The sequence below is a fragment of the Equus caballus genome, chromosome 7, assembly GCF_041296265.1.
Source record: "Equus caballus isolate H_3958 breed thoroughbred chromosome 7, TB-T2T, whole genome shotgun sequence".
NCBI classification, from domain to species: domain Eukaryota; kingdom Metazoa; phylum Chordata; class Mammalia; order Perissodactyla; family Equidae; genus Equus; species Equus caballus.
This window is the reverse complement of record NC_091690.1, coordinates 58,912,687-58,935,948: the sequence shown is the minus strand read 5'-3', so window position 1 is coordinate 58,935,948 and position 23,262 is coordinate 58,912,687. Positions and strand designations below refer to the sequence as shown.

The following is a 23,262-nucleotide window of genomic DNA, read 5'->3' as shown; positions in this document are numbered from 1 at the left end:
AGGATTTGTATTGACTTTATGAATTATATTGTCCTTGGTCAGTCTAGCTGGTCAAAAAGTGTTACTGGTTGAGGCTGGCCTGGTGGTGCAGCAGGTAAGTTCACACGTTCTGCTTCGGTAGCCTGGGGTTCGCCAGTTCGGATCCCAGGTGCGGACCTACGCACCACTTGTCAAGCCATGCTGTGGCAGGCATCCCACATAAAATAGAAGAAGATGGGCAGTGATGTTAGCTCAGGCTAATCTTCCTCAAAAAAAAAAAGTTATGGTTAATTAAGGAGTCTTAGCTCACTGAAGTAAAAACATGAAATAAATTTAGTTTTTCCAATAACTGCTCCTAATTATAAAATTATTGAATATCCCTTTCTTGCTGTTTTACCTTGTTAGGGAGCTTTGGACACTACTTTGGAAGAAGGCCAGGAACTTCCTTGGCTATTTGCCATTTACTAATACCTCCTTCATCTGTAGACATATGGACGTACTACACTGTCACTAGGGGAGCACAGCCTCCCTTTGGGATTGTCTGGTTCTTTATGATGCTGGTGATCTCTGCTGATGTGGTTTTCTGGTCTCTGTGCATTTGATTTGCATGTGTTTCCTTGTTGTCTTACCTTGAAGGGAGGCAACATTCAAAAGCTAGATCAAGTGAGTTTGGTTGCCACTTTGAGTCTGAATTTTGTTTTTAAGTTTAATGAGAAAGCTTGGAAGGATATTAATAATAACATGATCTGATTGCTACTTTAGGAAGAAAACTCTACTGAGTCAAAGATGGTCTGTACAGGAGCATCAGTGGAGGCAGACACCACTTCCGGGGCTGTCATACAAGTCTAGAAGAGAGACGACTGTGGCTAAGATTAGAGGAATACTGGTGTAGCAGCTGGAGTCAAGATACATTTTGATTGCAGAGCTCATAAAACTTACTGGTGGATTGAATGCAAGGTGCGAAAGAAAACGAAGAACAAAGGACCAGAGGTGCACCCCAAATCTATAAAACAGCCATTAAAAACACTGCTGAAGGTGGGAGAACATCTGGGTGCTCCACTGGGGACAATAATGAGAATAGGAAGTAAATGATATGATCCGAGGGTAGCAAATTCAAAAGAGAAAACACAGTGGAATAATGGTGGCAGAGCAAAGATCCATCTTTCCTCTCTGACCCCATAAGTCCGCATGGACTTTTTTCCTTTTCCCCATGAGTGGAAATTTATCTGGTTTTAGGGAAAGTGGTATCATCAAGTGAAAACAGATGTCAGGTAAGGTGGAATATAGAAAGGGCTTTTAGAAGGGAGATCAAGAATGTAGAGAGATTTATTCATCATCTAATGATACTGAAGGTACACAGGGACTGAGAATGTAAATGAGGCTAGAGGATGAGAATGTTGGCAGGAAAAGCATGAGGGGTCCCCTGATCCTAGCACTATTAGGTAAAAGTTATCATGGGAAATAGCTGAAGGCATATGCTAATGATACGGGATGAGAAATGTTGAGCAGCAATATTTGGTTTAAAAGGCAAATAATATAACTTACCTGTGCCAAGGTGCCACCTGGAATGTTAGCATCATGGTACACACATCCCGTGTTGAAAGGAGGGCATAGGTGAGGGTCATCTCTCTGTTTTACACTTTAACTTGGTGAGTCTTTTCTAATTTCTACATTTGCTGTTGAGTAGAGTAATTGTGACATCAGAAGGAAAACATCCAATCATGGTCTTCTGCTTTTCTTTGAAAATTTCTTCTCACTCATTTTTCTTAGTCTTTTACCCTTTTCTCATATGTACACTTCTTCTTCTGTCTCACTTCTCATCTGCTCTATAGGTTATGGTATATTGTGCAATGTACTAACATTGTAACATCTCATTTTAAGTTTAAAACTGATTTCTGGCAGTTTTTGGGCCAAGGATTTTAGAAATACTCAGCTGGAATGTATTTCTTGTCATGAATCTCAGCCATATGATATCAAAATTTCACTATTTTGAAAGTGAACATTGTTGTCTGGATGGCCAGACCATCATGTCACCTTGTGACATCATTAATGGCATCATATCTATATCTGTACAGCAAGCATCTAGGTGATCCCTTTCGTATGAAAGATAAGGCAACATCTTCAAACTAAACATGAAATTTGTGGGGCCAGCCCGGTGGCGCAGTGGTTAGGTTCGCACGTTCCACTTCTCGGCCACCCAGGGTTTGCCAGTTCGGATCCCGGGTGTGGACATGGCACTGCTTGGCAAAAAGCCATGCTGTGGTAGGCGTCCCACATATAAAGTGGAGGAAGATGGGCACGGATGTTAGCTCAGGGCTGGTCTTCCTCAGCAAAAAGAGGAGGATTGGCAGTAGTTAGCTCGGGGCTAATCTTCCTCAAAAAAAAGAAAAGAACAAAACATGAAATTTGTGACAGCTAAACATTATTCCTTCTCTATTAAATCCTCAATATTGGTATGTTTATTAAGGAATTTACATATGCTGCTTTATTAGTACATATGTCACACTTTCTTTTCAAACTTTGCTATGACCCACTTGATGGGATTTGAACTTTGTACAAGATTGCCTCTTCTAGGATGTGAGAAGAGGGGGAAAAAGGATTATATAAGAGTAATTTACCTTTACGAATGGAGAAGATAAGTGCGTTTTGTCCTGTCAGAGGCTGACTGAATAATGAACAGATTGTATGTGTTAAAGAGTTTTATTGAGAGATTGGTTCTCCAATACTGAGTTTCTTACACACTTTTTAGCTTTGAAGGAAACGTTGAAAGTGGTTGGCATAAATCAACAATGTTGCGTTATTAAGTATGCTTTGCAAGATGCGAATATCTTCTAAGATGCTAATAATTAGAAACTGTGATAGCAGCCTTCTGTTATAAGCTTAATTAAGATGGAGTAATGAATCTGTATCTGTATTAACAAAAGGCCAAAGATTTGTTGAACCAGCTAACTGGACATTTTACAATGGATTGGCAAGACAAAGTTTGCAGATGCCACCTATTGAGGCAGCGACAACATTCACGTTTAAGGTAATACTGCTCCTTCTTAGAATGCTTTACACCTAATTACATATTCAATATTTGCCTTCTCATTGTTCTGGAGGCTTCCTAAAGGCAAAGATCAGATCCTCAGAACTTTTCACAATGGCTGGCATGCTATAGCCTCTCAATAAATATTGATTGAATGAATCATCTAATTTTAACTTGGGAAGACTAATCAAGTTGGGAAACTGCTAATTACTGCACTGATTTCTTCTATTAGTCAAACTTTAACTAGCTATACAAATTGAGATAGGAGTAAGAAAAGAACAAATTTCACAAATAGGCTAGTCATTTTAATCATTCGTTTCTACCTTCCCTTTCTCCAACAAACCTTTTTCTAGACATGATTTTGATCTGCCTTTTGAAAGAGATATAGTTAATAGCGCGTGGTCCCATGGGTAGCAGATAGAAAAAGCCAAGGGTCTAGGAATTAATAAATTATATAATCAATCCTCAAAAGATATGTGTGTAACACATCTTTGTGTATGCTGACACAAATAATATTTTATATCATTTGTGGCATAGAGGAGACCCTTGTTACCCAACCGTTAAAGTAGAAATTGGATATTTATTAAAATTCCAATATTATTTAGTAATAAAACATATAAAAATAATCCAGGATGTGTGAGGGAAGTGTTTCTTAAACTATGAGGAGTAGAGCTACGTCATTGGCTATTGCTTCTGTTTGAATAACTTCATTCTAACCTGCTGCACATGCTGCTGTGTGGGGAGGGGGGTTGCTTATTTAATGATAATATCTTTTTTAAAGGTGGTCTTCTATAAAATAGAAAATGCTGGAGGCATCAGTTGAGGAATGACAAAAGGCCTAGTAGCCAATAGAGCTGGAGTTAGTTTGGGCTTTAACAACACACAAATATTTTGAAATTCATTATACCACTAAAGATATTTGGTTCAAAGTTAACTATCAGGGATTCTACAAAGGTTCCAAGGGATAAACTATCAGATACACCCATCAACAACTACAGCGCAAGAAAAAGAAACTGGACTCTCTGGGAACTTGTTAGGAGCAAAGAAAAATGCCTTAACTAAGATCCTCAGGGCCTCAGACAATGCAGCGAAGACTGGGAGTATAACCACAGCCAGACTGGCCCCTCCATAGTCCACTTCGGAGGCAACTTTGCTTTGGCTGCAAAACTGCTTTTGGTTGGATATGAGGAATCTAATCAGGTATTGCTAAAGATCTCTTCCAGGGTTAAACGGACAGATGCAGGAGTCCTATCTACAAGGACCACCATTTGCAAACCTTCTAAATACTTTTAAAGAGAAATGCCATAAGAGGAGGAGGACAGGCAGCGTGACATTGCCGAGAATCTACCATCAGTTACAGTAAAAGGCACTTTCAATGGTTAATCTTATTAATTTTGTCAACCTGCAAAAACAGAAACCAGTTGAAGAGGCAAAGCATTTATTTGGGGACAAAGAATTGCAATTCAGGGACCACAGATTCAGGTAGAAACACAAATCGTGTCCCCCTAGGGAGTAAAAGTCAGGGGCTGTTAAAGGCAAAGAAGGGAGGTTGCATTACAAAGAATTTTAATTGGAGTTGGAGGCAGAGAGCGAGCCTTGGCTAAACATTGATTGACTATTGATTCTTTCTTTGAAAGGCCACAATCCTCAGTCTTTGTGATCAGGATGTCTGTGCTCTTGCTGACTTTTCAAACAATTGCTCATAAAACAATTGTCGTTTTGGCCCAGATTGAGATTCAAGACAGTAAAGCAGTTTGTCTGGAAAGGCAGCTCCTACTCAATTTTAAAATGGTTCCACTATAATGAATTTTAACAATTTGAACCTATACCACACTAGTGAGGCAGGGAAAAACCCCAGTTACAAAAGAAGAAATGAGAATTCCAGAAATGTGGAGACTTGTTCAGTTAAGGGGAAACAAAAGAGTTCAGTCTCATCAGTGTTGATGTTGAAACGTGGTTAAGGAATTGTCGACGAAAATAATCCATAACCAATCCATAAATGAAAATTTGGGAGAGTTTATTCTGAGCTGAAATCTGAGGACCATGGCCTGGGGCCTTTCTTCCCGAAGGAAGAAAGGGCACCAAAGAAGTGAGGTATACAGAGTGGTTACATACCCCCAAACAGGATGTTTCACATATGATTGAAATCTCCCTCCCACAATAGTCACAAGACTGCCCTGTCGGCACAGCACTTGATGGACACAGCAGGTAGTGGGTCTGCTATCTCAGGAGGGCGTAGCAGGAGGCAAGTCTATTGTCTTGAGCTGGGTGGTCACAGGTGAGTGCAGCAATCAGTTTCTAGCCTAAGGAAAGATGCTTAATCCTTAAAGAAATGCCAACGTTGGGAGGGGGAGGGAAGTTGCACCTTTATCTCAAGGGCCTTTTGCTCATGCCATAGGGAATCTCTAAAGCAGATATACAACGCATGCTCAAGGGCCTTGGTCAGGCCCTTTTGGAAAGACAAGGTCAGGCCGAATTAGGTTTACACCAAATGGCTTCCTCATATACCCCAATATAGCCTATTACTTGCCATTTTTATTTGTCAGAACTAATGTGTTTTGGTCCAGCAGCCAGGACTAGAAATGCTTCCCAAGCAAGAGCAGTTAGAAATGAGGACAGAGAATTTGGCAGCAGGGTAATCAACAAGGAAGAAAACGCAGAACTTTAACGCACTTCACAGTCGAAATTCAGCATTTTCTGGGTGAGCGTGGCAAAGAAGCGGGTCAGAACAACTTTAGGAAACAATTAGGGACATTTTCAGGAGCTCCCCACACACACTTTGTCCGCATTACTGCAGGATCAACAGAATGGAAGTTGCCTGCCCATAGGAAGAATATGTCTCCTCCCCTTGCAGGGCTTCCTCTCTTCCTCTGTCCCCTAGAGGTCCCCAGGGGACCTAAGCAGCCAGGAGTGGTTTGGCGCTGCGTCTGGACCGACCTGGAGCGCAGAGGCGGGGCTTTGCAGACGGTCTGCGGCTGACACAGGCTCCCGGGCCGCCGGAGCGCTCACTGCACTCCGGGCGCGCTCTCTGTTCTTCCGCAGCCCGGAGGCTTCCCACTGCAGCCGGCGCCCTAAGGTCAGTGCCCAGGAAGCCATGGCGAAGTCCAGGGGCCGCCTCTACCTTTGGATGTGCTTGGCTGCAGCGCTGGCATCTTTCCTGGCGGGATTCATGGTGGGTAAGTGCACGAACCCCTTCCCCCAGCCCGTTGCTGGTGTTCCTCCCTGCAGCCGCCCCTCAGCGGGGAAAGCGCGGGGAAAGCGCGGAGCTGCGGTGCTTGGGCTGGGTGTGGGCTCGCCTGGCCAGCTGAGCCCCCTCGGCCTGGCGAACTCCGGAATTTCGGCAAAACTGGAAACCGAATGGAATGCATTTTAGCCTTTCTGATAAAGTGTGTCTGAAATTCAGATTTATTAAATACTCACTGAGTTTAGGGTAATGTTATGGGCCGTGGAAAGACAATTTAGAATTGTCAGTATCCGAAGGGATGAAAAAGATAATTTCATTTCCAAGCACCATTAATGAGTCAAAACTTGCCACTAATATGGGCAGCACTGCAGAAACTGCCTTTCCCTCATCATTTATTAAATTAGTATTTGTGGAATGCTCCTGTGTGTCAGGCACTGTGCCAAGAACCAGATACCTCCCGCCACCCCAGCACAAGAAAGACAGAGATCCATGCCTTGATGCCTAACATCCCTCATATAAAACTCGTTTTAACCAACTCAAAATTATATTACACAGCAGAATTTGAAGGTTTTCTGCATTTAATGTGAATATTTTTGTAAATATCGTCATGATCTATTTCTTAGGGAAGGGCTATTTTTTGGCTTCTAGTTTTTGTAAAAGTAAAAAGCAATTATGTGTGTATGTGGTGTGCATCCGTGTATGTATTCTTCCCCCAGGCTGGTTCATTAAACCAATCAAAGAAACAGCCACTTCACTGCGCTATCATCAGAGTATACGGTGGAAACTGGTATCCGAGATGAAAGCTGAAAATATTAAATCATTTCTTCGGTAAGTTTTGCATATTTGATTTTAAAAATAAAGTGGTTAAAATATTGCAGAGTGAGAAGTGTATTAAAACTGGTTATCTTCATGTGGGTAATCTTCTTTGTGTGAGATTACGATATCACACCAATATATGATAATTTAAAATGTCCATTTAAACTACTCTTAGGATAAAATCTATTTGAACGTTGCAGGAGTGAAGTCTTTCCTGCCTAACTTCATCTACAGAAAAAGTATCTGGTTGCTTTGTTAGATGTTTCAACTTCATGTAACTTTGGACTGCAACTGAATGTTGTTCTTTGTTCCTCGTGCCTGGGCTTAATCAGCGATTTTATTTAAATGTCTTATTCTGTCAGGAAGTTTAGATGGTTGTATACTCTGGTTTAGAGGAAAGAGATTAGAGTTTCAGATTGTGTCTGCCACAGATTAAACTTTATCCCATGTTACAAATATAAGTAACACAAACAGGACAAAATGAAAGCAAAAGGGTCAGTGCAAATCCACCAGTCTCTAAGCATGAAAAAGAGTGATGTTCAGGGCAGTGATTATGAGCTCCCTGAAGGTAATGACCATGACATTTATTTCTATCTTCAGTCTCTATCAAAGTAGTGTCGTATAAAGGAGCGTCAAAAAGTGGCTTTATTGAAGTATAATTTATAAAAAATACACTGCATCCACATAAAGCCTACAATTTGAGCGTATTGACAGAGGCGTCATATACTCTACAAACACTTCCTCAATCAAGATACAGAAAAGTGGGGTCGAGTGGTTAAGTTCGCGTGCTCCGCTGCAAGCGGCCCAGTGTTTCGTTGGTTCGAGTCCTGGGCGTGGACATGGTACCGCTCATCAAACCACGCTGAGGTGGCGTCCCACATGCCACAACTAGAAGGACCCACAACTAAGAATATACAGCTATGTACGGGGGGCTTTGGGGAGAAAAAGGAAAAACTAAAAAATCTTTAAAAAAAAAGATACAGAAAATTTACAGTTTATTCTTCCCTTCACACCTGGCCCTAGGCAATCAACTGATCAGTTTTATATCACTGTGGATTTCTTTGCATTTTCTAAAATTTTGTATAAATGGAATCATACAATATGTGCTTGTCAAAATTGACTTTAGTGGAGCCATTTGAAAATGGGCTCAGAGCTGCCTTTTCAGAGAAACTGCTTTGCTGTCTTGAACCTTGTTCTGGGCCAAACCTTTGGACTGGGCCAAAATGGCAATGTTTTTTCAAGTAATTGTTTGAGAAGTCAGCAGGGGAATAGACATCCTGATCAGAAAGACAGGATTGTGGACTTTCTTAAGATAGAAATCAATAGTCAATCAATGTTTAGCCAAGACCAGACCTCTGCCTCCAACACAATTAAAATTCTTTGAAATACAACCTCCTTTCTTTGCCTTTAAAAGCCCCTGACTTTACTCCCTAGTGGGACCCTATATGAGTTTCCACCTAAATTTGTGGTCCCCAAATTGCAATTATCTGATCCCAAATTAATGCTTTGCCTCTTAAACTGGTTTCTGTTTTTGTAGGTCATCGTGCTCGTTTGTGTCTGTCATCTTTCACTCAATGTAATGATTTGAGAATTCTTCCAGGGTGTTGCATGTATCAGTATTCCATTGTATGGATATGCTACAATGTGTAGTTGATGGACATTTGGGTTATTTCTAGTTTTTGGTTATTTTGAATAAAGCTACTGTGGACATGCGTTTACAAGTTTTTGTGTGGACATACATTTTCATTTCTCTTGGAGTGGCTGTGTTGGATGATAAGCATATGTCTGGCTTTTTAAGAAAATGCCAAACAGATTTCAAAAGTGATGGTACCATTTTACATTCCTACCTATCATGTGTGAGTGTAGTAGTTACTCCGCATCCTGGTCAATGCTTAGTATTGTTGGTTGTTTTCATTTTAACCATTCTAACGGGTATGTAGTGGTATCTCACTGTGCTTTTAATTTGCATTTTCCTGATGACTAGTGAGGCAAAGCATCTTCTCAACTGCTTATTGGACATTTGTATATCTTTTTTTATAAAGTCTCGGTTCAAATATTTTCTTATTTCTAAATTGCTTTGTTTTCTTATTATTGAGTTGTAGTTCTTTATAATATTCTGGATATAATTCCTTTGCCAGACATGTACTGTGAATATTTTCTTCTGTTTTGTGGCTGGCCTTTTTGTTTTCTTAGTGGAGATTTTGAAAAGCAGAAATTTTTAATTTTCCTAAAGTGCAGTTGACCAGGTCTTTGTTTTATGTTTCATACTTTGTGTCCTATCGAACTTGGCCTGGGAGAAGTTGTGAAGACTTTCTTCCGTGTTTACTTTTAGAAGTTTTATAATTTTTAGCTTGCGCATTTCAGCCAATGATCCACTTCAAGTTAATTTTTATGTCTAGTACAATGTAAGAGTTGATGTTTTTTTGTTGTTTTGTTTTTTTAAGATTTTATTGTTTCCTTTTTCTCCCCAAAGCCCCCCAGTACATAGTTGTATATTCTTCGTTGTGGGTCCTTCTAGTTGTCGCATGCGGGACGCTGCCTCAGCGTGGTTTGATGAGCAGTGCCATGTCCGTGCCCAGGATTCGAACCAATGAAACACTGGGCCACTTGCAGCGGAGCGCACAGACTTAACCACTCGGCCACGGGGCCAGCCCCAAGAGTTGATGGTTTTTAAAATATAAATATTCACTTGTTCCTGCAACATTTGTTGAAAGAACTTTTCTTTTTCCATTGAGTTGCCTTGGCATCTTTGTCTAAAATCGCTTGATCATAAATGTGTAGGCTGTTTTTGGATTTTACATTTTCTTCCATTGATCTATTGATTTATATATCTACATATCATTGAGATGTATAGATCCACACTATCCCACAAGCCACACTATCTTGTTTAGTGTAGCTTAACAGTAAGTCTGAAAACCAGGTGGTCAATCCTACAGATTTTTCTTTCTCAAAATTGCTTTGAGTGGCTGGCCTGGTGGAGTAGTGGGGAAGTTTGAGTGCTCTACTACAGTGGCCTAGGGTTCTCAGATTTGGATTCTGGTTGTGGACCTACACACCTCTCATCAAACCATGCTGTGGCAGTGTCCCACATACAAAACAGAGGAAGATTGGCACAGGTGTTAGCTCAGGGACAATCTTCCTCAAGCAAATAGAGGAAGATTGGCAACAGATGTTAGCTCAGGCCCAATCTTCCTCACCAAAAAAGAGAAAAATAGCTTTGACTATTTTAAGTCATTTGTATTTCCAAGTAAATTTTATTTATTTTATTCTTTTTATATACATATATTTTTATTTACTTTCATCCTTTACATACTGTTTTGCATCTTGCTATTTCCTCTTCCAAATATCTTAGCTATCTTTCCATGTCATCTTTTTTTTTCCCCAAATAAATTTTCTAATCAACTTCTCAATTCCTACAAAAAAAAAAAAAACGCCTGCTGGAATTTTGATTAAAATTGCATTGGATCGATAGATGAATTTTGAAGAGAAGTGACATCTTTAGAATATCAAGTCTTTCACTCTCTTTATTCATTCATCGTAGGGATATTTCAGTTTAGCTTTTCACCGCTGATGGACATTTGCATTATTCCCAGTTTTTAGCTATTATAAATAAAGCTGCTATTAACATTTATTTACAGGTTTTATGTAATCGTAGGTTTTTCATTTCTGTGGGATAAATGCTGGGTTGTATGGTAAGTACGTTTTTAGTTTTAGAAGAATCTGCCAAACTGCTTTCTAGTATAGCTGTACCATTTTATATGTTCCGTTGATATTATCACTATTTTTAATTTTATCCCTTCCGACAGGTTCATAGTGATACGTTGTTGTGCTTTAATTTGCATTCCCCTAGTGGCTATGACATTGCGCCTCTTCTCCTGTTCTTATCTGCCATCCATGTGCCCCTTGCAGTGAAGTATCTGTTCATGTCTTGGACCTATTTTTGATTTGGATAGTTTTTTTCCTGTTGAGCTTTGAGCATTCTTTATATTTTCTAGATACCAGTCTTTTGTTGGCTTTATGGTGTACAAATATTTTTCCCAGTCTGTTTTTGTCTTTTCGCATCTTAATAGGGTCATTCGCAGGTGAGAAGTTTTAATTTTCATGAGGTCCAGTTTATCAGTTTTTCTTTTCATGGATCCTGCTTTTGGGTTCGTGTCTAAGAACTCTTTGACTGGCCCTAGATCTCTTTTCTCCTTCCAAACTTTGTGGATTATATTTTACGTTGAAGTTTGTGATGCATTTAGAGTTAATTTTTGCATGAGGTGGAAGGTTTGGTTGAGGTTCATTCTTTCGCCTATGGAGGTCCAGTTGCCCTAGCACCGTTTGTTGAAAGGCTATCCTTTTCCGTTTAATTGCTTTTGCACTTTGTCAAAAATCCTGGGCATATTTGGATGAGTCTGTTTCTGGGTTCTCTGTTCTGCTCTATTGATCTATGTATCTACTCTTTGCCAGCACCACACTGTCTTGATTATTGAAGCTATATAATAAACCTTAACAGTGCGTAGAATGATTCCTCCCACTTTATTCTTTTAGACGGTTGTTTTAGCTGTTCTATATCCTTTGCCTTTTCATATAAAATATAGAATAAACATATTTATGTCTAGAAAAATCGTTGTTGGGATTTTGATAGGAATTGCATTAATCTTATGGAGTAATCTGGGACTACTTGACATTTTTACCATATCCAGTCTTCTAATCCGTGAAAAGGTAAGTCTCTCCAATTATTTAGGTCTTCTTTGATTTTTTTAATCAAGATTTTGTAATCTTTGGGATGCAGATCTTATATATATATTGTTAGATTTGTGTCTAAGTATTTCATTTTCTTTGGAAAAAATTTAAATTATATTGTGTTTAATTTCACTTTCCACAAGCCATCTTCAAATAGGGACAATTTTATTTCTGCCTTTCTAAACTTGTATACCTTTTACTTTTCTTTCTTTTGTCCTTACTGTGCTGGCTGGAATTCCAGTGCTATGCTGAATAAGTGTGATGAGAACAAACATACAACATCCTTTCCTTGGTTCTAATCTTAGGGGGGAAGCATTCAGAGTATCACCATTAAATGTGATGTTATCTATGGATTTTTATAGATGCGGTGTATCAAGTTAAGGAAATTCTCCTTTATTCTAAGATTGCTAAGAGGTTTTTTTTTTATCATGAGTAGGTATTAAATATTGTCAAATGGGTTTTCTGCATCAATTTATATATCATATAATTTTTCCTCTTTATCTGGTTAGTATGGTGATTCCTTTATTTCTTTTCTGGTTGGAGGGGGATTAAATTCTATCACGAAGGGTGTTATAATCTCCTCCAATAATGTGAAATTGTCTATTTTTTCCATTCTGTAAATTTTTTCTGTACATATTATGAGGCTTATTTTTAGGCATATACACATTGACATTGTTATGTCTTCAAGACAGAACTACCCTTTTCTATTTATGAAATGTTTTTCTTTATCTTTGGTAATCATCTCGATCTTTAAGTTTATTTTATTTGGTATGAATATAGCCACATCAGCCTTCTTGTAGTTATGTTTGTGTGATGTATCTTCTTCCATCCACTTACTTTTAACCTATCATTTTCTTTACAATTAAAGTGTATCATCTATAGAGAGTATATAATTACCACTTTTTTTTTATACATTTTGGCAATCTTAATTAAAGTGTGTCCTCTGTAGGCAGCAGATAGTAGTAACTTGCTATTTTATCCATTCTGGTAAACTATGCCTTTTAATTTGAGTATCTAGTATCTAGTAACATATAATTCTACCACTTTATTGTTTTCTGTTTGCTCCCTTTATTTTTGTTCCTTTATTTCTCATTTTCTGTCCTTATTTGGTAGTGAGGGGAGTGTTTGAAATTTTATTTCATTTCAGTTTATCTTTTGCCTATACCTCTTTGCATTGGTTTTCTTCAGTAGGTGCTGTAGGGATTACATTTTACATCTGTAACTCTTCACTGTGTTCTTAAAGTTACTGTTGTACCACTTAATATGAAAGCAGAAAACTCACATTTCTGTATGTCCGTTTACCCTCTCTTCTACCGTCCTTTATACTATAGCTGTCAAAAGTATCATGTATCCATACAGTATAAACCTCACAAAACAATGTTTTAATTTTTTCTTTGAACAGTTTATATGTATCGAAAGCCAATTAAGAGTTAAAAAATAGTATTTTCCGTTTCTCAGATATTTATTATTTCCAGTGATCTTCATTTGTTTCTGAAAATTTTGGTTATCCTATGGAATTTCGATTTAGTCTGAACAACTTTCTTTCTTTCTTTTTTTTTCTTTGAGGAAGATTAGCCCTGAGCTAACTACTGCCAGTCCTCCTCATTTTTGCTGAGGAAGCCTGGCCCTGAGCTACTTTATATGTGGGACGCCTACCACAGCATGGCGTGCCAAGCGGTGCTGTGTCCACACCCGGGATCCAAACTGGAGAACCCCGGGCTGCTGAGAAGCGGAATGTGCGAACTTAACCACTGTGCCACCGGACCGGCCCCTGAACAACTTTCTTAATTTTAATCACTTTCTGTATTATGGGGTTTGGTGGTGACAGATTCTCTTAGTTTTTCTTCATCTGTAAAATCCTTATTTCACCTTAATTTTTGAAGCATATTTTTCCTGGATATACAATTCTAAGATGACCTTGGTTTCTTTTCCTTTCAGAACTTTAAATGTTTTTCCACTGTCTTCTGGCTAGTACTGTCATCTAATGAGAAGTCCATAGTCATTTAAGTTATATAACATATGTCACTTTTGTCTTTACTTTTCAGCAGTTTTACTATATACCTGGGCATAGTTTTCTTCAAATTTATTCTGTTTACAATTCTCTGAGATTCTCGACTTTGTTAATTTATGTCTTTCACTAATTTAGGAAAGTGTTTTGTTCATTATTTCTTAAAATTTTCCTGCAGCATTCTTTCTCTTCTCCCCTTCTGAGACTCGAATTAAACTCTGGAATCAGAAAAGCCAAGTGAAGTGCATGGAGTGTGGTGTATTTCCTCCCCGTCTGTCCTGTGATTTGATGGGGTCACCAAGTTCCACCTTAGTTTCCACGGATGAACTAGAACAAGCAATAATAATGAGGAGTGAAAACAGCTATACTGTCCTTATGAAGTCTGAGCTGATTTGTGACGGAGGCACGTCAGATATTAGGAAGCTAATTCAAAATGTCTGTTTTGAGGTGCTTGTTTGGAGATAAAAGAAAAGAGTCGGTAGGCAGTAGGATGGATGTCACTTGAAAAGAGGCTCAGTCCATATTTCTCATGTGGTATGGTAAAATGGCAGAATGTCTTATCACGAGAGACAGAATGCTTATATTTAAATTTATGTGAGTTAGAAGACCAGATAAAATGGTAACACTATTGAGCTCTGTCTGCAGCATAGCAGGAAGTGTCCAAAAGAAATCACCCGGAAAATTACATGAGGTGATGCTCTTGACCAAACATTAAAATTTATGTCTATTTTATCTCTGTTTTGCATGAGATGTTATGTCTGAATAGTTTGAATGACAATTATCCTGTTCGAGTTGTCTTTTCTCTCCTTTACAGCCAACTGAATACAGAAATCGCACACCAAAAATCATGACAAGAATAGAGGTAGAGTGAAAGACGTTGAATTAGGAATCCAAGACTTCAGTGAATGAAGAGGGGTGACCCACAGTTTTGACAGGACCTGGAAGGTAGAGTAGCTGGGGACATTTGACATGAGCTTTAAAAGAGTTGTTTTTGTTGAAAGAAAGAGGAAAAATATGAGGAAGAGCCAGTGGGTATTACAAAGGACTCCTGGCTGATCTTCTAGCCCTGAGATATGTGGGGCGTGAGAAATAAAACAGCCTGCAGGTAAGCAGGGTCCTCTGAGGAAACCGGTTAAGGAAGGAGGGCAAGCAAGCATTCAAAGAAGGGCCTAAGGATTTAGAATTGTCGATCACGGATCTAGAGGGTCTATGATCAGTGAAAGAGTCTAAGAGGGAAAGGGGGGGTTCAAGACTGGGTTAAAGGGGTTAATGTAGTGGGAATGATTTGATTTCTCCCCAGCCCCTTTCCTGTTGGCACAGCTGTTGCTGTGGGGTGTTTGCCCTCCGTCAAGGATTATCTTCCTTCCAGCCCAGGAATCTCTTGATTGGTCTGTAATCCAATCATTATAACTGTCTTCCCTCTGGCGATGAATAGTTTGAGAAGGCATATATGACGTCATTACCCCAATGAATGGTAGGAAAATTTAGCTGAGATCTTCTACAAAAGGCTTTCCTCTGTTAAAAGAAACCCAAAAGAGGATAGCTGTTCTTGTTTGTACTTGTTTCTCCTGAACATTAGTGTGAATATATGACACCTGAAGCTGTAAGAGCCAACCTGAGACCATGCGGAGAAATTCAGATGTAAAGTAAAGGATGTTATACCCTGCTGCTGTTCCTTTGCACTTCTTCCTTTTTTTTTTTTTTTTGAGGAAGATTAGCTCTGAGCTAACATCTGACGCCAAGCCTCCTCTTTTTGCTGAGGAAGACGGACCCTAAGCTAACATCATGCCCATCTTTCTCTATTTGATGTGGGACACCTGCCACAGCATGGCTTGACAAGCAGTGTGTAGGTCTGCAGCCGGGATCCAAACTGGCAAACCCTGGGCCGCCAAAGCGGAACATGTGAACTTAACTGCTGTGCCACTGGGCTGGCCCCTTTTTGCACTTCTGTATTTTGTTTCAGTGGGTTACCTAGAAGATGGGAGGCAAAAGTTCATGGTAAATCCTCCATCAAAAATATTTGTTGTTTTTCCTAGTTGTAAGAATATTATCTGTTCCCTATAGAAAATAAAACAATAATGAATTATATAAAGTAGAAATTGAATAATCCCAGGCTCACTATTTTTCTATGCATGTAAAATAACTTCTGTCTATGAACACTAATAATTTTTTTCAAGTAGTGTAAGATATTAACTATCTGTAACCTGCAGTTTTCATTTAATGAGATAGAAAGGCAAAGCTTCACAGAGAAGATGCTTGAGTCCTAATGGATGATTAAGAGCTTGCAGGTGGGAAAGGGATTGAACAGACATGGTGATAGAGGGAGATTCAGGTAAATAGAATATTATTTATGTGTGAGAGAAGACTTTGTGCAAAGGCTAAAAGGTGGTCATTTCAGTGGAAAAATGCATAGACTAAATGATGTAGAGTGGAGAAGTGTATAAGGAGATGGGTAGGAAATGAAGGTGGAAGGGTGGGTGCATGAAAAAGGGCGCTCTGTGCCATGTTGGAGCGTGAACTTTATAATGCAGGGTAAAGGGAGCTGTAGAAGGATTTTAGGCAACTGAAAAATATGATCAGATGAATGATTTAAAAATATCGCTATTTCTCAAGGTCAGACATCTGTGACTTTCAGATTCTAGCCCCAGCATTTAATAGTTATAAAATTATGAGCAAGTTATTCAACTACTCTCTAATTTCCTCATTTGCAAAATGGGGACAATGGAAGAAGGGTTATGAGAATTAAATGAGAGAACCCATGTGAAAGAACCTGGTCAGGTCCCTGGCATATAGTAAGTTTTCCATAAATGTTCATTTTTCTTTACTGTCGATCTTTTTTGGTTGTCCTGTGGTTGGCTAAAAAACTAATTTACAAAAGTATTGCTCTACTGATCGGGGGAGGGGTTTTGGGAAACTGTTTTGAAATATTATTTATCTCAAGCAAAGTGAATCTCTTTAAGAACTATGTCTGTGAGGTCACTTAAATCCTCCAAATCGTTTACACCCAGAACCAAGAGAATGCTGTCCAAATTTGATTCAACAAACCTGTATTGTAGAATTCCTGGATAACAGGCAGGAAGTAGGCACTAGAGAATATGAAAATAAAAATGCATGGACTTTAACATCAATAAGATAGTAAACAATGGCATACAATATGATAAAAATAGCAGAAGTATTTGTTAAACAGACTGCCCCACTTGGTCTCTGGCAAACATTATGATCTTTTTTTTCAAAATGTCTTCATTTACTGATGAGCAACAAGAAGGAGCACCATTGTATACAGGCATGACATTCTTCCAGGTGTCTTTTCATACCTGGGCCTCTGCTGAGTGTGTGTTTACCATGGCATGTGTTATTTTTGGGGGGAGCAAAATGTGAAAACCGCAGTTACACACAGATATTTAAAAACTGGCATATCTAGAAAGTTGTATCTCTAGCTGGGTTTTTTATATCTCTGATACAGAAACGATAATGCCTAAATGGTGAGTAATGCATCTAGAATAGTTCTTGGGCATATTATCTGAATATAGTCTCTAACTTTAACTCCACTTGTGTTTTATTTTCATTTTAGTTCTTTTACAAAGCTTCCTCATCTGGCAGGAACAGAACAAAATTTACTGCTTGCCAAGAAAATCCAAACCCAGTGGAAGAAATTTGGACTGGATTCAGCCAAGTTGGTTCATTATGATGTTCTCCTATCTTACCCTAATGAGACAAATGCCAACTATATATCAGTCATGGATGAACATGGAGTTGAGGTGGTGTAGAATTGTTGATACTTTTTGTACTTTATAACTCCATTTTTTGTGTGTGAATTAGAATTTAGGGTCAAGTAAAAGTAGAAATTTGTTAATAGTGCAATGGAATTCATAGTTCTTAGAAAAGTTAATAAGTTGCAAATTAATTAATCAGTGTCTACTATGAGTTAGACACAGTGTTAGGTCCTGAGGTCAGAATGAAGACTAGGCCATGGTTCTTCTGCTTAAAAAAGGTGAAACAGACATTGGAACACATCATTTCAAATCAGTATGGTAAGTGCTTTGAAAGATGTGATTAGAGTTCTTTATCTACACAGAAAAGGACCACTCAGTCCAGCCCGGGAGTTAGAGAGGTTTCCTGAAAGGGTTGATATGTGAGTCATGAAAGATCCTAAGAGGTTAACCACATGAAAAAGCAAGGTAGGAGAATTCTAGGCAGAAGAGAAAATAACTGGCAAAGGTTTGGAGACATATACTAGCTTAGTATTGGAGGAACTTAAGGATTTTCTGTATTTCAAAAGTGTAAAATACAAAGTGGGTCATGATAAGAGATAAACCAGTATGTATGTTTTGGGGACAGGTCATAGAAGAACTTATGCGCTGTCCTAAGGAGCTCAGAATTCAACTTTAGTCAGTGGAAACATTTGATAAATCCTAAGCAGAGGAAGGATGTGGCTGGAGAGACAGTTTAGGTGGTTGGGGCAGTGTTTAGATTAGACCCAGACTCGGCAAGGAGTTAAAGTTGGAGTCTTAAGACAGTAGTCCAAGTAAAAGATGATGAAGCCCTGATTTAGGATGTTAGCAGGAATGAGGAAGGGCGATGGATTGAAGAAATAGTTAGGAAGCAGTATTAGCAGGACCTGATTAGCGATCAACTGGAGGAAGGAGGTGAAGACAGAATTCAGAATGACTCCTAGGTGTCTGGTGTGGGTGGGTAGCTAGTGCTGCTATTAACAGTGGTAGGGAATGCAGAACCAGAAGTAGGCCTGGGATGAGAGAAGATAAATTCAAATTTTGACATGTTGACTTTGGACATCCAAGATGAAATCACCATCAGGTCCTTAAAATTACAAGTTTGGAAAGCTGAGTTTCATAAGCATGTTAGCTATGGATAAAATTTAGAGAGTCAATGACATCTTGCAGGAAGGGAGTGTAAAATGAGGCAAGCAGTGGGCTGGGAGTAAAACGCAGGAAATGTTACTTAAATGGAGTTGGAAAAAAAAGGGGCTCACAAAGCTGAAAAGGAATAATTGGAAAAGGAGGAGGAGAATCATGAATGCCACTTTTAAAGCTCTTTTTTAATACTTCTCATGGGAACTTTTAGTTACCTGAGATTGCATGCATTTATGAAGTTTCTACTATTTTGAAGACAGCAATAATGGATAAAGTTCTTTCTCATCGTTGTCAGTGGAATTTACCTGTTTAATTATAGAACCAGTGTTTCAGAATGCTTCATCCTGAGTGTGTGCTTGGGGGCAAAATGCATTATTCTTTAATAACAATCTGGAATATTTCTCTCCAACTTTGTGTGTTTCAATTCTTGCTAGATTTTCAAAACATCATACCTTGAACCGCCACCAGATGGATATGAGAATGTTACAAATATTGTACCGCCATATAACGCTTTCTCAGCCCAAGGCACACCAGAGGTAAAATAAAAGACATTTTTATTCAGTTCTTTAAACGTTTCTTTGTTATATAAAATCTATGTAGAGGACTAAACCAAGGAGATTAGGTGGATCGTACATGCTAATCTATACTTTGAGGTTCAGTGCTATGAACACCCTCTCTAAAATAATTTAAAAAACAAAAAAGAACACCAGAAAAGGGAAAAAGGAAACAAATAAAAATCAGATTCTAATGAAGCAGACGCCACTCTTTGAAATAAGTGCTGAACACGATTTAATTCAGTAAGGGCAATAGAGGTTTTTACAACCTTTTTTCCTTTGTTCATAGTCTGACTTTGTTATAGATTTATTGATCTGATTTTATAGATCACACAACAGAAGTTTTTAAATTAATACTATGGTTGGAAATTAAACAGAGTTGAGATTTTTTAAATGACTTTTATTTTTTCTATTTCCTGTGGCTTAGCATACACTGATACTTTCTTCAAAACAGAACATCCTGTTTAAAATATGTTTAAATATTGTCATTTTTTTTTAACTCTTCAGGATTTTGAAATATTCTCAAAAGACTTCTACACAATTAGCGTGGATCTATTTATTAAGGCAAAACCAGGAAAGATAACTTTTGATAATGCAGTATTGTGGAGCAAACTTATTCTTTGGTTTTCCCTTTAATTCTAGCAATAGTATACACTTTTTTTTCCTTTTTCTTTTCCTTACAGGGAGATCTTATATATGTGAACTATGCTCGAACTGAAGATTTTTTCAAACTGGAAAGAGAGATGAGCATTAACTGCACTGGAAAGATTGTTATTGCAAGATACGGGAAAATCTTCAGAGGAAATAAAGTATTGTGTTATTTGCTTTTCTAGAGAGAAGATAGGATATATCCTGTAAATATAAATGATCAGCTCGCATCACAATTTCCAAAATTGCTTCCAACACATATACAGTCATGCACTGCATAATGATGTTTCGGTCAGTGACAGACCATATGTACAACGGGGGTCCCATGAGATTAGTGCCATATAGCCTGGGTGTGTAGTAGCCTATACTATCTAGGTTTGTGTAAGTACACTCTATGATGTTCACACAATGATGAATTTGCTTAACAATGCATTTCTCAGAATGCATCCCTGTCATCGTAAATGACTGTATTATGTTGTTTTGCAATTTGCCATCTTTGCACAGAAAATCCTGTATAAAAACATACGTAAAAGTGACCTCACATATCTAGAGAGGGAAATTATTTTTATCACAAAGCAAAGTTTGCTTTTTAAAATTTAATTGAAGGAAATTTTTTATTTTTTTAATTTATTTTATTTATTTTTTGAGGAAGATTAGCCCTTAGCTAACATCTGCTGCCAGTCCTCCTCTTTTTGCTGAGGAAGACTGGCCCTGAGCTAACATCCGTGCCCATCTTCCTCCGCTTTATGTGTGGGATGCCTGCCACAACATGGCTTGACAAGCAGTGCCATGTCCTCACCTGGGATCTGAACCGGCAAACCCCAGGCCGCCAAAGTGGAACATGCGAACTTAACCGCTGCGCCACCGGGCTGGCCCCTGAAGGAAATTTATATAAACTAAAAAATGAAAAACTTCCCTGCCTTACCCAACTCATTTCCCAGACATAATCAATCTTAACAGCTCTTTCCAGACCTAATTCTGTGAAATATTAGTATAAATATATCTATTTCTATATATTCATTTTACACCTTATTTTTTTTACAAAGAGTGGTCATACCCTGTATATTGTTTAACTTTATGTTTTTCACTCAGCAGTAACTTATTGGTATTCCTCCATAACAACACGTTGAGAGTTGTGTAATGTAGTGGTAAAGAGTATAGGACTGTAGACCCATACAACCTGCGGTCTTGTCTAGTCTGGGCTCCCTATTCTCTAGATTTTTTTACCATGAGCAAGTTATTTAACCTCTCTGTGCCAGTATTTCCTCATGTATAAAATGGGAATGCTAACAATAGCACTAATCTCATAGAACCCTCATTAGGGTTAAATGACTTTATATTTGAAAGCACTTAGGAGAGTGACTGGTACTTAGTAATTTCTGTATAACTGCTTATTAAGTAAATACCTCATTATTTTAGATGGCTGCATAGTATTTCGCAGAATTGACAAGCAATTTATTTAACAATTCCTCTTGACAGATACTTGTCTTAAATTTGTTACTGTTACAAATAATTCCATTGTGAACAACTTTGTCCGTTTGTACTTAACTTTCTGTGTGAAGATTTTTATAGTATAGATTCCTAGTAGTTGAATGGCTGAACCGTAGTGTATGTTATTTCAAAATTTTGATAGGTGTCATCAAATTGCCCCTCAAAAAAGTTGTGACACATTGCACTCCCATTAATATTATGAGTGCTTTCTGAATATTGGAATGTGTTTTTAGTTTATTAAGATGATGGTCATCTGTCTTTTGCTATAATACTTCTGGTAATGAAGAATTCAGTATCTTACGGGGTAGATTTCCCTATTCGTGGTCAGTTTGGGTTGCTAGAAAAATATTTACAATAACACTCAGGGCAATTTTTTACACACTATCACTGTTCTGCATAGAATTTTAAATTAGTTTAGTTCCACAAATATTTGTAGAGTGCTCACTATATGATGTGCCAGATTTTGGAGGGTGGATAGTTAAAAGTGGATAAGACATGGTCCCAGTTCTCAAAAACACCCCCAGTCTAGTAGGGGAGAAAGACATTTAAAAGATACTTTAAAACACTATGACCCATCTTGTGATAAAAATATATACAAAATATAGACGTACAAAGAAGGGAGATGTTAACTTTGCAGTTTTGGGGACCATAGGAATGTTTCACAGAAGATGCACTTGTTTAGAGTTGTACAGAATAAATTAGAGTTGTTAGGTCTACCAAGAGAAATTGTATTCAAGGCAAAGAGAACTGAATGTGATAACAGCAAGATAAAAAGCAGTGTCTAAATTTTCTTATATTATTAAATTGATTTTCTCTAAGATGAATAAGTCAATCACCTGTCTCTTCTACATTATGGATTGTACATTGCCCCTGCAGGTTAAAAATGCCATGTTAGCAGGGGCCATAGGAATCATCTTGTACTCAGATCCAGCTGACTACTTTGCCCCTGGGGTACAGCCGTATCCTAAAGGATGGAATCTTCCTGGCACTGCAGCCCAGAGAGGGAATGTGTTAAATTTGAATGGTGCTGGTGATCCCCTCACTCCAGGCTATCCAGCTAAAGGTAATGGATGAGCCCATCATGGTCCACCCAGTTTTGCAAAATACTACTGCCCTTATAGAAGACATAAAAGCAAACATCTACAGAATAATGTTAAAACTAAAATTGTGTGCAGTTATAGTATTTTGGGTTACTATTTGTAGGAATTCAAAAACATTTCCTTTGTATGATTTTAGTTTTAAATTTTCACTAGCTGTGGATGTGGAGAAGGGAGAGTCCGTAGACTTCTCTCTCTACCTTTAGTAGGTACAGTTCAGAAACACAGATCCTCAAACCCAAAGTAGTATCACTCTTACCAAACTAAAACTTAGGTCTTTTGAAATGGCTAGTGATTTTATTCTTCTCTAGATGATATACATTGTATTTTTAAAAATACCAATGAGTTTTTAGTGTTATTTAATATGTAAAATGTGCAAAGTTTTGAAATTTGTGTATCCATTTCTAGAATCAAGGTAATGAACATATCCATTAGCCTCAAAAAGTTTCCTTTCATTGCTTTGCAAACTCTTTCCTCCCAACTCTCCCTGTCCTCTCCCTGGCAATCCCTAGGCAGCCACTGACATGCTTTCTGTCAGCATAATTATTTTGAGATCCATTCATGTTGGCGTCTCTGTCAGTAGTTCATCCTTTTTTTTTGTTGAGTAATGTTCCACTGAATGGATATACTACAGTTTGTTTATTCACATACTTGTTGATGGACATTTGGATTGTTTTCATATTGGGGGCTATTACACATAAAGCTGCTATGAATAGTTGTATTCAAGTCTTTGTGTGTGTGTATGCTTTTATTTCTCTTGAGTAAATACATAGAAATGGAATGGCTGGATAATAATGTATGTTTTCACTTTTTGAGAAATTTTCAAATTGTTTTCCAAAGTGATTGTACCATTTTACA

At 38.1% G+C, this 23,262-nt stretch overlaps 1 protein-coding gene across 9 annotated transcripts in view; it reads left to right on the top strand.

Annotated features, from left to right (window-relative positions):
• The first annotated feature begins 384 nt into the window (after nt 1–384).
• NAALAD2 (N-acetylated alpha-linked acidic dipeptidase 2) overlaps nt 385–23,262 on the top strand; it is a 61,080-nt gene continuing 38,202 nt past the window's right edge. Inside the window, exons 1-9 of one of the 9 annotated variants that reach the window (XM_070273210.1) lie at nt 385–642; nt 742–969; nt 2,904–3,007; nt 6,050–6,183; nt 6,908–7,019; nt 17,315–17,501; nt 19,049–19,150; nt 19,852–19,977; nt 22,184–22,370. In XM_070273210.1, the coding sequence (XP_070129311.1) occupies nt 2,943–3,007; nt 6,050–6,183; nt 6,908–7,019; nt 17,315–17,501; nt 19,049–19,150; nt 19,852–19,977; nt 22,184–22,370 (913 nt within the window). In that variant the 5' untranslated portion in view covers nt 385–642; nt 742–969; nt 2,904–2,942. Of the gene's footprint in view, nt 643–741; nt 1,251–2,903; nt 3,008–5,861; nt 6,184–6,907; nt 7,020–14,557; nt 14,689–17,314; nt 17,502–19,048; nt 19,151–19,851; nt 19,978–22,183; nt 22,371–23,262 lie in introns of those variants that run through there. The other 8 variants (XM_070273212.1, XM_070273214.1, XM_070273209.1 and 5 more) reach the window with 8 other exon arrangements.